We start from the raw sequence: 14,054 nt of genomic DNA, 5'->3' as shown, positions 1-14,054 counted from the left end.
GTGATTCTTCCCTTATTATGGAAAAGAGCTACTGGAAAAGTGCTGTATACTGTAATTCTTATCAATGATTATTCTAAATGCTAATTATTTTTATTTCAGCACTAAGCCACGCCGCAACACCCCAACTACCAATTGTTTCAAGCTCCAGGGTGATAGCAACACCCTGCCCAGCGGGAGCTCCCTGGAACAACTACTGATCATCAACAACCAGACCCAGCTCCAGCCCACCAAGCTCCAGCCGCCGCCACTGCCCACCAAGAAGCAGCCTTGGGCGGGTAAATCTGCTGGGGGGGCTGGGTGTGTGGCTGGAGGTGGTGGTGGTAGTGGAGGGAATGGGAACTATGGGTTTGTGAGGGAGGAGGTGAATGATAACCATGTAGTGACGGTGGGGAGTCCGTGTAGCGACTCGGAGGAGCAGAGGAATAACCGAGGTCTCAATGGGAATATCAGCGGGCCGCCGCCCAAACTCATCCCTGTGTCGGGAAAACTGGAGAAGGTGAGTTTCGGAAGGGGATTCCCAAAATGTCAAGTGGTTTCCGAGCTTGTGGTATCTGGGTACCCCTAATAAGTCCTATATTAACTATATAGTCAAGAAAAGTGTCATGTCTTGTTATGTCTGTTCCTGTCCTTTCTCTTCATTCTCTCTCTCTGCTGGTCTTTTTAGGTTACCTTCTCTGTCTCTCATCCCTCAGCTGTTCTACATTTCTCCTAACTAGCTCATTCTCTCTTTCCCCACCTGTTCTCTCTTCCCCCTCTGATTAGGTCTCTATTTCTTTCTCTGTTCCTGCTACTTTCAGTGTCTGATTCTTGTTTGTGTTTTTTGATGCCAGAAGCAAGCTGTCGTCTCGTTTGCTTCCACCTTGTCCTGTCCTGTCGGAGTCTGCATGGCAGGTGCAACCTGCATTATACTACGTTCTTTTGTTCCATTGACTACGTTGGAAGAGGATTTATGCCATTCCTGTTTTTTATTAAAGAACTCTGTTTTCTGTTAAAACCGCGTTTGGGTCTTCACTCAAGTTCATAACAAAAAGACCATCCCAGCTTCCTGTTGGTAATGCCCATGCATTGTCATTGTGTTTATGAAGCCTATCATTAGTATACTTTTTTTTCTTTCTCAATTGTATGTTTCACTTGTAAAATCCTCACTAAGCTCATATACAGAACATAGAGTCTAGCTAACTAATAATACTTCTATATAATGGTGAAGTGAACATTACATCACCTCACTATTAACCAACTACTCCCAGCTAATAAACAGCACCGGTGGTGAGGTGCTACTATGAGATATGTTTTACCTTGGATCCTCTCTACTCTCTGATTGGCTATTCATTTCTATTTATAGAGCGGGAACCATGATCACAGCTCAGACAATGCTGGCTATAGATCTTTTAACAGTCAGTCACCTCGCGTCTATATAATCAATGTCAGAGCTATCTCATATTCTCTGACGCACTTAATGAGGGCTGAGGGAAACCATTAAGAAAACCGCTTACCAAACCTGTGTAGAGAGCTCTTTCTCTCTCTCTCTCTCCTCCTTCTCTTGATCCATCCCTATCTCTCTCTCTCCACCCCTACAACTTTCTCTTCCTCTCTCTCTCCCCCTCTCTCTTATGTCGTGACATACTCAAAATCATTACAAAAGCTGCTTACTGGAAACCTATGAATATTAATGAAGCCAATCAGAGCATTCAGAATGACCTTCCGCCCTATCAGTGTGCCTGTCTTCAACGGGAGTAGACATTTCTAATTAACACTGCTGGTATTTTTTATTTTTTTATACCTTTATTTTACTAGGCAGGTCAGTTAAGAACACATTCTTATTTTCAATGACGGCCTAGGAACAGTGGGTTAACTGCCTGTTCAGGGGCAGAACGACAGATTTTGTACCTTGTCAGCTCAGGGATTTGAACTTGCAACCTTTCGGTTACTAGTCCAATGCTCTAACCACTAGGCTACACTGCCGCCCCATGAATCATTGGTATGAATCACCAATCTCAATTTCTTTTATATTTCTTTCCCTTTATTTAACAAGGAAATGCCAGTAAAGTGTTGGTCGGAGCTATGATACTATAGGATTGAGAGGGCCTTGTCGAGATTCAATTGATTTTGATATCAGGCAATAAGGAAAATCATGAACATGATAATAATTCATTATTTATCATGAAAAACAATGTTAAGATGTATTAAAGTGAGTTTTCTGGAAATGCACTTGATACAGTGGGGCAAAAAGTATTAAGTCAGCCACCAATTGTGCAAGTTCTCCCACTTAAAAAGATGAGAGTCATTTTCATCATAGGTACACTTCAACTATGACGGACAAAATTAGGAAAAAAAATCCAGAAAATCACATTGTAGGATTTTTAATAAATTTATTTGCAAATTATGGTGGAAAATAAGTATTTGGTCAATAATAAAAGTTTATCTCAATACTTTGTTATATACCCTTTGTTGGCAATGACAGAGGTAAAACATTTTCTGTAAGTCTTCACAAGGTTTTCACACACAGTTGCTGGTATTTTGGCCCATTCCCCCATGCAGATCTCCTCTAGAGCAGTGATGTTTTGGGGCTGTTGCTGGGCAACACGGACTTTCAACTCCCTCCAAAGATTTTCTATGGGGTTGAGATCTGGAGACTGGCTAGGCCACTCCAGGACCTTGAAATACTTCTTACGAAGCCACTCCTTCGTTGCCCGGTGGTGTGCTTGGGATCATTGTCATGCTACTGTGAAGCATGGGGGTGGAAACATCATGCTTTGGGGCTGTTTTTCTGCAAAGGGACCAGGACGACTGATCCGTGTAAAGGAAAGAATGAATGGGGCCATGTATCGTGAGATTTTGAGTGAAAACCTCCTTCCATCAGCAAGGGCTTTCAGCATGACAATGATCCCAAACACACCGCCCGGGCAACGAAGGAGTGGCTTCGTAAGAAGCATTTCAAGGTCCTGGAGTGGCCTAGCCAGTCTCCAGATCTCAACCCCATAGAAAATCTTTGGAGGGAGTTGAAAGTCCGTGTTGCCCAGCAACAGCCCCAAAACATCACTGCTCTAGAGGATATCTGCATGGAGGAATGGGCCAAAATACAAGCAGCAGTGTGTGAAAACCTTGTGAAGACTTACAGAAAAAGTTTGACCTCTGTCATTGCCAACAAAGGGTATATAACAAAGTATTGAGATAAACTTTTGTTATTGACCAAATACTTATTTTCCACCATAATTTGCAAATAAATTCATTAAAAATCCTACATTGTGATTTTCTGGAGAAAAAAATTCTCATTGTGTCTGTCATAGTTGAAGTGTACCTATGATGAAAATTACAGTCCTCTCTCATCTTTTTAAGTGGGAGAACTTGCACAATTGGTGGCTGACTAATTACTTTTTTGCCCCGCTGTATGAACAACAGAAACCATTAACAAATATTGTCTTCCGTTAACAAATACTGTCTTCATTAACTTCACTAGGGTAGGGGGCACTATTTTCACCTCCGGATGAATAGCGTGCCCAAAGTAAACTGCCTGCTACTCAGGCCCAGAAAATGGAATATGCATATAATTGGTAGATTTGGATAGAAACACTCTAAAGTTTCCAAAACTGGTAAAATAATGTATGTGAGTATAACAGAACTGATATGGCAGGCGAAAACCTGAGAAAAATCTATCCAGGAAGTGGGATTTGTTTATGTTTGTAATTTTCTATTGAATGCCGTTACAGTATCCATTGACTTAGGACTCAAATTGCACTTCCTATGGCTTCCATTAGATGTCAACAGTCTTTAGAAATTGTTTCAGGCTTGTATTCTGAAAAATGAGGGAGTAAGACCACTCTGAATGAGTGGACACTGCAGTGTCCCAGAGGTTTTTATTGACAAAGCTTTTGTCCGGTTGAAATATTATTGATTATTATGACTAAAAGCAACCTGAGGATTGATTATAAACATCGTTTGATATATTTCTACGAACTTTACTGATACTTTTCGGATTTTTTGTCTTCCTGTTGTGACTACGGATTACTGAAAAAAATGCGAGGTTTTTGGATATAAAGAGGGACGTTATCGAACAAAACAAACATTTATTGAGTAAATGGGAGTCTTGTGAGTGCAACCATATGAAGATCATCAAAGGTAAGTGATTCATTTTATTGCTATTTCTGACTTTTGTAACTTCTCTACTTGGCTGGTAACTGTTTGTAATGATTTCTCTGCTGGGTGCTGATCTCAGATAATTGCATGGTATGCTTTCGCGGTAAAGTCTTTTTTAAATCTGACACGGTGGTTGGATTAACAAGAAGTTCATCTTTAAACCGATGTATAACACTTGTATGCTTTATACATTTTTATAATGAGTATTTCTGTTTTTGAATTTGGCGCTCTGCAATTTCACTGGATGTTGGCCAGGTGGATGTTGGCCAGGTGTGGGACACTACCATCCCACACCCCCTAGAGAGGTTAACAAATACTTTCTTCATTAACAAAAACTGTCTTTCATTGCAGAACATGGAGAAGATTCTGATCCGTCCCACCGCGTTCAAACCGGTGGTCCCGAAGAACCGCCACTCAGTGCAATACCTCTCCCCGAGACCAGGGGGCAACCTCTCTGAGAGCCAAGGCAGCCTCAACCTCCTCTTGCCTCTGTCGATCAATGGGAATAATGGAAATACAGTGGTCAATAACGTGAATACCGTGTTCAATAACGTGGTCAATGGCACTGGGAGCTACGGGAACGTTGTACCTCTGGTCGGCTCGTCTTCTTCCTCAGATAGCAAGAGGAACTCATACAGCGGAGGACGCAATGCTCGCAACAGCCATTCCTGCTCTATGTCAGACTCTGGCCGTAACTCCCTGTCCAGCCTGCCTACCCACAGCAGCAATGGCTACAGCCTGGCCAATAGCGAGGCCTCCGGGTCGGGTTCAGGGTCTGGGGGGTCCAGGGTGGGCCCGGATCCTGGGAGAACCACCACCACAAACGGAGGGTCGGGGATCAACGGAGGTCACGCCCACTCTACCTCCCACGGTCACTCAAACTCGGACAGCGGGCGGTCATCGTCCAGTAAGAGCACAGGGTCGCTGAGTGGGCGAGGCCAGCCCCTGTCGGACAGCGGGTCATGTGGGCGCTCGCCCCCGACCCTGGAGGGTTACGAGGGGGTGGTGAGGGAGCTGGAGGAGAAGTTGAGGGAGAGAGACCTGGAGCTGCAGCAACTCAGAGAGAACCTGGACGAGAACGAGGCCGCCATCTGTCAGGTGAGAGGGGATTTAAGCAGGCCTAAAGTGTTGCCTCGAGGAGCAATATGATTAAAATGTTTGTTTCTGTCATTTCTGCTGGTTCTATTACTAAGCTCAATTATTCCATATATACTGAACACAAATATAAATGAAACATGCTGCAATTTTAATGATAAAGTTGATATTTAAATAAATTCATTAGGCCCTAATCTATGGATTTCACATGACTGGGCAGGGGCGCAGCCATGGATGGGCCTGGGATGGCCTAGACCCACCCACTTGGAAGCCAGGCCCAGCCAATCAGAATTAGTTTTTCCCACAAAAGGGCTTTATTACAGACAGAAATACTCCTCAGTTTCATCAGCTGTCCGAGTGGCTGGTTTCAGATGATCCTACAGGTGAAGAAGTTGTATGTGGAGGTCCTGGGCTGGCGTGGTTACACATGGTCTGCGGTTGTGAGGCATGTTGGACGTACTGCCAAATTCTCTAAAACGACGTGGGAGGTGGCTTATGAACATTCAATTCTTTGGCAACAGCTCTGGTGGACATTCCTGCAATCAGCATGCCGATTACATGCTCCCTCAAAACTTGAGACATCTGTGGCATTGTGTTGTGTGACAAAACTGCATATTTTAGAGTGGCTTTTTATTGTCCCCAGCACAAGGAACACCTGTGTAATGATCATGTTATTTAATCAGCTTCTTGATATGCCACACCTGTCAGATGGATGGATTAACTTGGCAAAGGAGAAATGCTCACTAACAGGGATGTAAACAGATTTTTGCACAGAATTTGCGAAAAATAGGCTTTTTGTGCGTATGGACATTTTTATTCCAGCTCATGAAACATGGCACCAACATGTTACATTTAGATTTTTGTTCAGTGCATACTTTTGTGCCATACTAGTGCTGGTTCACAGTCTGTATGTAACCTCTAAACTGTGACGTCTAACCCCTGACCTCCTGTCCTGTAGGTATACGAGGAGAAGCAGCTTCGCTGTGAGAGAGAGCTGGAAGAGCTGAGACAGAGCTGTTCCTCTGAGATGAAACAGGCTTCACAGAAGGCCCAGAGAGTACAACAGGCCTTACAGCTACAGGTAACAGACAGAGATCCTTCAGTCAACTTAGTTTGGGAAGCAGGGCCCTTCTTTGTGTGACAGGTATTGTTGCAAGTTACATAAAAAGCTATTATTATTATTGTTTATTACTGTATGATATGTTGCTTCTGTTTTGGTAGCGTTTCTTCATTTCTTAATTTTCTGTCAAAATGTCACCCTAACACAGTACCCAAACCGGCCGCGCACGTGCGCCATTGTGCGCAAATTGATTTTGTCCCCCCACACCAAACACAATTCTGACACGCAGGTTAAAATATCAAAACAAACTCTGAACCAATGATATTAATTTGGGGACAGGTTGAAAAGCATTAAACATTTTTGGCAATTAGCTTAGCAGTTTTGGTTAGCTTGCAGTTGCTAGGTAATTTGTCCTATTTAGCTAGCTTGCTGTTGCTAGCTAATTCATCCTGGGATATAAACATTGAGTTGTTATTTTACCTGAAATGCACAAGGTCCTCTACTCCCGACAATTAATCCACACTTAAAATGGTCAACCGAATCGTTTCTAGTCATCTCTCCTCCTTCCAGGCTTTTTCTTCTTTGGACTTTATATGGCGATTGGCATCTAACTTCCATAGTTACCACGGTGACTGACCGAACTAAGTTCTTTTTTCAATCACCCATGTGGGCATAACCAATGAGGAGATGGCATGTGGGTATCTGCTTCTATACACCAATGAGAAGATGGGAGAGGAAGGACTTGCACTCCGTTCAGCGTCACAAATAGAACTGACTTCTATATTAGTGCTTGGCAACACAGACGCTCAATGGCGCACGCGAGCAGTGGGGGTGCAATAATTGAATAACATGTATGTTACAATTTATTTTGCAATGCTCACACACGTGACGCGAGTAGTGTGGTCAGCATGTAACTGTCTGTGTCTTTATTTCAGGTGTTCCAACTGCAGCAGGAGAAGAAGAAGCTCCAGGAGGACTTCTCCTCTCTGCTGCAGGACAGGGAAGAGTTGGAGAGGAGGTGTGCCTCTATACAGAGAGAGCAGACCCAGCTGGGACCACGCCTAGAAGAGACCAAGTGGGAGGTGGGTGGGTCAGGCGTTAGGGTTGATTCATGTACATCATTTCAAGGTAAGTGATCTCAATATTCACAAAATATTTATTCTCTCTCATTTCCTCCTTCCTTCCCTCCCTCCCCAGGTATGTCAGAAATCAGGTGAGATCTCCCTTTTGAAACAGCAACTGAAGAAGAGCCAGTCAGAGCTGAGCCAGAAGGGCGGGGAGCTGGTGGTCCTGAAGTCCCAGTTGAGAGAGGTCAGGTCCGATCTCCAGAACTGCCAGGCTACGACCCAGGAGGCTGGGTCGGCCATAAGAACACGCTCTCTGGAGCTGGAGGTCTGCGAGAATGAGCTCCAGCGCAGGAAGAGCGAAGCCGAGCTGCTCCGCGAGAAAGTCGGACGCTTGGAGGAAGAGTTGGCGCACCTCCGAGATGCCCTGGCCAATCAGGGAGGAGGTTATAATCCTGGAGGCCAGGCACCAGCCACCAAGGGCCAATGTATGAGTCTGCCCCTCCCCCAGGGGCGTGGGGGTGTGAGGGGTGGAAGGGGGGGCCTCTGCCCCCCTGTGGGGTACCGAGAGGTGGAGGAGGGGAGGCTGGGTTGGGGAGGGGAGAGTGATGAGACCAAGGCTCAGAGGCAGAGTGTTGAAGCTGTGCTGGGACTCAGGCAACAGGTGAGCTCCAACAACGATGTTTATACTTTCTTTCAGTTTCATATGAACCCCCATCCCTCACACCATTGCACTAGTTTCTGTGGTTTCTCTATTGGTGTTCAGACAGTAAAACCTGCACTGAAATGCATGTTAAAACCACACACTTGGAAAAACAATGACCGACCAATCCATTTTTAACCATTTTCATTGGAGAATAGTGCTTGAATAATACTTATTTTTATACTACTCTGTTGTGTATTGTTTTAACATTGTGATAGAACAACTTCATATGGATTTTGAAATGATCAAATAAATTCCACTAATCAGTTAATCAACCAATCAATCCATGTGTTGTGTGTCAGGTGGAGAGGCTGAGGGCAGAGCTGATGTACGAGAGGAGGAGCAGTGAGGAGCAACTGGGAGGATTTGAGGAGGAGAGGAAGGTCTGGCAGGAGGAAAAGGAAAAGGTGATCCGCTACCAGAAGCAGCTGCAGCAGAACTACATCCAGATGTACAGGAGGAACAGAGATCTAGAGAGGGTGATGAGAGAGCTCAGTCTAGAGCTGGAGAACAGAGATGTAGAGGACTACGACGTCCACAGCGGCAGCAACGATATCCACTTCGAGGAGATCGCCGCTACTGAGATCTAGAGGAACCATACAAGGGTGTCCTCTCGCCCCAGTGAGATTTAGAGACTAGACAGGGGCGTTGCCTAACCCCAGTGAGATTTAGAGACCAGACAGGGATTTGTCTAACCCCAGCGAAATTTAGAGACCAGATAGGGAGTTGTCTAACCCCAGTGTCCTCTCGCTCCCATGACAATTAGTACCAGCACACTGATTTGATCTGATTTCCCCATCACTGCTACTGAGATGTCTGCATCCAAAATGGAACCCTATTCGCTATGTAGTGCACTTATTTTGGCTAGAGAACAGGTTACCGTTTTAAATTTGCATCCAGACTACAGAGGGTGTACCTGGACTTACTCCCCTAACCACAGTACCAGCACTCTTTACTTCTCTACACTCTTAGGAAAAGATGTGTTATCTAGAACCTAAAAGGGTTCTCATCTGTTCCCATAGGATAACCCCTTGAATAACTAGTTTTGCTTCCAGATAGAACCCTTTAGGTTCCATGCAGAACCTCAAACCAAAAAGGGTTCCCCCATGGGGACAGCCAAAGTATACTTTTGGAACCCTTTTCTCTAAGTGTGTATGCTGTCATGGACAGGGAGCATCTCGGTCTCGGGGTTGATTTACTTCACTAGACGCTGGGATGCACCCTCCTCTAGGCCCTCACAGGAACAGCTGACTACCTGCAGTCAGAAAGGACTCCATCACTTCGCCATTCGGACTTGAAAGAAGTTTAGGGTGTATCTCAACAGTTTAAAGTGGTTTCCTTTCCAGATTGAGATTCACCCTCAGACCAACACAACCTCCTTGCCTTCTCACATGGGTCTGATTGCCCAGCTATAGTACCAGCACTCTATGGGACGTATACTATGACTTTTGACTTGAGAAACAAGCAGGCATCACTCAAACCTTGCTCAAATCAGGGCATTGAAAGCAATGGGAGTCTCAGATAAAGGGCACAAATCTCAGATCAAGTCAAGTGAAATCATATCTGTATATAGCACACAGGGGTGACTACCTGACGACCAGCACATAATTATGACATCACAATAAAGATGGCATCACCCCTCGACTGTGTTTACGTTTGTCCACAGGACTCAGAGCAAATGTTCCACTTTTACAACGTGTTCTCATGTTATATATACATTATTCAATGGATCATCAACTCATCTAGAAGTAGCATTTTTAAGCGACAGCCTGGTCTTTTTTGAGTTACAGAAACACTGGAGTATTTTAATGGAATGTATAACGATTCTTGGCACATAGCAAGTGCAACCATTCAGTTATCAACACCGACTAAGACACAAACTAGGCTACACCAAGAGAATACATGGGATAATTTTGCACAAAAACTCATAATGCTCTTTTCAGTTCTGGACGTGACTGTTCTGTCTTTCTCATGTAGTTGACCCCATTTTATGGACACAGAAGAGATAGAAGCATGTAGCAATAAGAGAGAGTGCAGCTTGGGAGATCTCACTCTCATATGAAAGGAAGAAACAAATCTCTGTCTCTTTCCTGTTAACTTGCACAGACTTTTATATCAAAAGAAGAAACAAACATTTATTGGTTAAACCTAAAGCTGCCCGTCAAAGATATTGATGCTGCATCGGCTGCTGGGACTGTTATGGAGCCTTCTTGGATCCATGAGGTCAGGGGTCGTGGATCAGGAAGCCTTTGGTGGCACTTTCCCTGATGGTATCACAGTGAAAGCAACAAAACATCATTGTCAAACTGTACTGTAGGCCTCCCTCCCTTGTCGTCTCTCACACACTCTAGACTGTGAATACTCTTCCGAGTATTACTAGACCCCCCCCCTCTCCCTCCCTCACTCAAAAAAGCCAAATAACACTTCCTAGTCTTCCTGTCCCTGACTGTGAGACTCCCTCACTGACATGTAGATAATGTGGATGGCATGATTGCATGTCTTTCCCTGTCTGTCAGAGTCGGTCCAGATAATGTAGGGGTTTGTGCTGGACATTGCATGATAGATTAGCCTAAGGCATGACACCCCGGTCATTGTGGAACTGTTACACTGGTTATATTATTGCCTTGGGAGATCCAAGGGGGATTGGACTGAAATCTCTGGTCAACATATTGGCAGCCACGAGGAACCATAGAAATATAATTACTATAATGTAATTCTATGTCTATGCTGGTTCCTGAATAAATAAGGCAGTCTTCAGTTGTGCTTTCTCATAAGAATGGATTCAACTAGAGGTGTGATCTTTTGTATTACAGAGTAAAACAAAGTATATAAAAAAGATTCTTAAACAGATAAATAAAAATAAATATGATCTATGATGATGATGTGTATATTTTTTATATAGCGCCTGAAGATATTTTGTGGTAACACCGGTACCATTGTGGGTTTAATATACAAAGTATAATAAAGATTTCTATATATCTTTGCAGCACCACACATATCCCAATGAGATGATCAATCAGAATTGGAAAAGGTTTAGAAAGAGTGGATTGATCTATTGCATGCATTAAAATATTTTTTACATCATATTTTTTTTTGTTGAACAAGCTGCATTTTGATTTAACATACTGTCATATAAACGCAACATGCAAACAGACAAAAATATTAACGCAACATGCAACAATTTCAAAGATTTTACTGAGTTACTGTTCATACAAGGAAATCAGTCAATTGAAATAAATTCATTAGGCTTTAATCTATGGATTTCACATGATTGGGCACAGGTGCAGCCATGGGTGGGCCTTGGAGGGCATTGGCCCACCCACTGGGGAGCCAGGCCCAGACAATGTTTTCCCCGCAAAAGAGCTTTATTGATGACATGAATACCCCCCCAGACAATCTCAGGTGAAGAAGCCGGATGTGGAGGTCCTGGGCTGGCGTGGTTGCACGTGGTCTGCGGTTCTGAGACCAGTTGGACGTACTGCCAAATTCTCTAAAACGATGTGGGAGGTGGCTTATGGTAGACAAATGAACATTTAATTTTCTGGCAACAGCTCTGGTGGATATTCCTGCAGTCAGCTGCCAATTGCACTCTCCCTCAAAACCTGACACATCTGTGGCATTGTGTTGTGTGACAAAACTTCACATTTTAAAGTAGCCTTTTATTGTCCCCAGCACAAGGTGCACCTGTGTAATAATCAGCTTCTTTTTATGCCATAACTGTAAAGTGGTTGGATTATTTTAGCAAAGGAGAAATGCTCACTAACAGGGATGTAAACAAATTTAAGAAATAAGCTTTTTGTGCATATGGAAAATTTGTGATTTTTTGGGGGGGGACCAACACTTTACATGTTCCATTTATATTTTTGTTCAGTGTATATACTAACATTTGGGAAATATACAACTTTTAGCCAAGGTTTACATTGGTCAGCATGACCCTCTACTGACTCCCCATCCCGCATGCGGGAGCGTAATCATCGCCTGACACTAATTAGCATAACGCAACGGACATAAATATCCCTAGAAAATATTCCTATTCATGAAAGTCACTAATGAAATATATTGAGACACAGCTTAGCCTTTTGTTAATCACCCTGTCATCTCAGATTTTCAAAATGTGCTTTACAGCCAAAGCTAGACAAGTATGTGTAAGTTTATCGATAGCCTAGCATAGCATTATGCCTTGCTAGCAGCAGGCAACCTTTTCACAAATCAGAAAAGCAATCAAATGAAATCGTTTACCTTTGATGAACTTCGGATGTTTTCACTCACGAGACTCCCAGGTAGATAGCCAAAGTTCATTTTTTTCCAAAAGATTATTTTTGTAGGTGAAATAGCTCCGTTTGTTCTTCAAGTTTGGCTGAGAAATCACCCGGAAATTGCAGTCACGAAAACAGCAAAAAATATTCAAAATTAGCTCCATAATATCGACAGAAACATGGCAAAAGTTGTTTATAATCAATCCTCAAGGTGTTTTTCAAATATTTATTCGATAATATATCCGTCGGGACAATTTGTTTTTCAGTAGGACGGATTGGAGTAATGGCTACCTTTACGCGAGAGTCACCCTGGGAGCCATCAGGTGACCACTTATGCAATGTAGCCGCCTACGGGTATTCTTCAACATAAATGCGTAAAACTACGTCACAATGCTGTAGACACCTTGGGGAATACGTAGAAAGCGTAAGCTGGTGATAGCACATTCACAGCTCAATAGGGACTCATTGGAACCCAGCGATTTCAAAATATGGGGCACTTCCGGATTGGATTTTTCTCAGGCTTTCGCCTGCAACATCAGTTCTGTTATACTCACAGACAATATCTTTACAGTTTTGGAAACGTTAGTGTTTTCTATCAAAAGCTGTCAATTATATGCATATTCTAGCATCTTGTCCTGACAAAATATCCCGTTCAAAAACGGGAACGTTTTTTTTCTCCAAAAATGAAAACACTGCCCCTAGAGTCGCAACAGGTTTAATGGTCATCATTGTTCAATGCGATTGATCTTTCATTTGGCTGTCATTATCCTCATGTCACATATCATTTGTTGTGTTTGGCATCTTCAGACTACATGTATTAACACAAAGCATTTAATCAAAATAATATTTCATATATGTTCATCACATAGAAACAGATACCTCCATCATATCCTCTGTAGCATGATTTTTAACACATTAAAGTGGAATAAGTTGCACAGGTGTAGTGAACCCCTTTTCACATCTCACTGTTTTTCAGAATCCCATAATAACCATTTTCTGTGTAAATGTCTAACAACGAACAACATTCTAGTCCTTTACGCAGACAAAATATATATTTCAAATGTAGCCAAAGCAATGCGTTTGTTTATTAGTCTTGTTTGTTTTCTTCCTTAGTGTGCATAAATATACAATTATATACTTGTGTATTTATAGTGTTTTGTTTATTAATCTGTGGTGTTTGTAGTCATTCATGTATATTTTCATGCTGTAAATTAATTCGACAAAATGACTTTTTATTAAAAGATACACAATGTCCCTGTGGTTGTTGGAATTACCTCTGTGGTACATTTGTACACACACATATATATACATACACAGTGGGGCAAAAAAGTATTTAGTCAGTCACCAATTGTGTAAGTTCTTCCACTTAAAAAGATGAGATAGGCCTATAATTTTCATCATAGGTACACTTCAACTATGATAGACAAAATGAGAAAAAGAAATCCAGAAAATCACATTGTAGGATTTTAAATGAATTTATTTGCAATTTATGGTGGAAAATAAGTATTTGGTCAATAACAAACAAGCAAGATTTCTGGCTCTCACAGACCTGTAACTTCTTCGTTAAGAGGCTCCTCTGTCCTCCACTCGTTACCTGTATTAAAGACACCTGTCCACAACCTCACAGTCACACTCCAAACTCCACTATGGCCAAGAACAAAGAGCTGTCAAAGGACACCAGAAACAACATTGTAGACCTGCACCAGGCTGGGAAGACTGAATCTGCAATAGGTAAGCAGCTT

The 14,054-nt window shown here is 42.8% G+C and overlaps 1 protein-coding gene across 3 annotated transcripts in view; it reads left to right on the top strand.

Annotated features, from left to right (window-relative positions):
* The window catches only part of LOC135511194 (leucine zipper putative tumor suppressor 2 homolog), a 101,988-nt gene extending 88,422 nt beyond the window's left edge, over positions 1-13,566 (top strand). For all 3 annotated transcript variants that reach the window (XM_064932820.1, XM_064932821.1, XM_064932819.1), the window contains 6 exons: positions 100-496; positions 4,486-5,232; positions 6,188-6,310; positions 7,225-7,371; positions 7,487-8,017; positions 8,359-13,566. In XM_064932820.1, the coding sequence (XP_064788892.1) occupies positions 100-496; positions 4,486-5,232; positions 6,188-6,310; positions 7,225-7,371; positions 7,487-8,017; positions 8,359-8,646 (2,233 nt within the window). In that variant the 3' untranslated portion in view covers positions 8,647-13,566. The remainder of the gene's footprint in view (positions 1-99; positions 497-4,485; positions 5,233-6,187; positions 6,311-7,224; positions 7,372-7,486; positions 8,018-8,358) is intronic.
* Positions 13,567-14,054: the final 488 nt, after the last annotated feature.

This window comes from Oncorhynchus masou, chromosome 23, assembly GCF_036934945.1.
Source record: "Oncorhynchus masou masou isolate Uvic2021 chromosome 23, UVic_Omas_1.1, whole genome shotgun sequence".
Classification (NCBI taxonomy): Eukaryota; Metazoa; Chordata; class Actinopteri; order Salmoniformes; family Salmonidae; genus Oncorhynchus; species Oncorhynchus masou.
The sequence above is the reverse complement of the archived record's forward strand: the minus strand, read 5'-3'. Positions and strand labels throughout refer to the sequence as shown.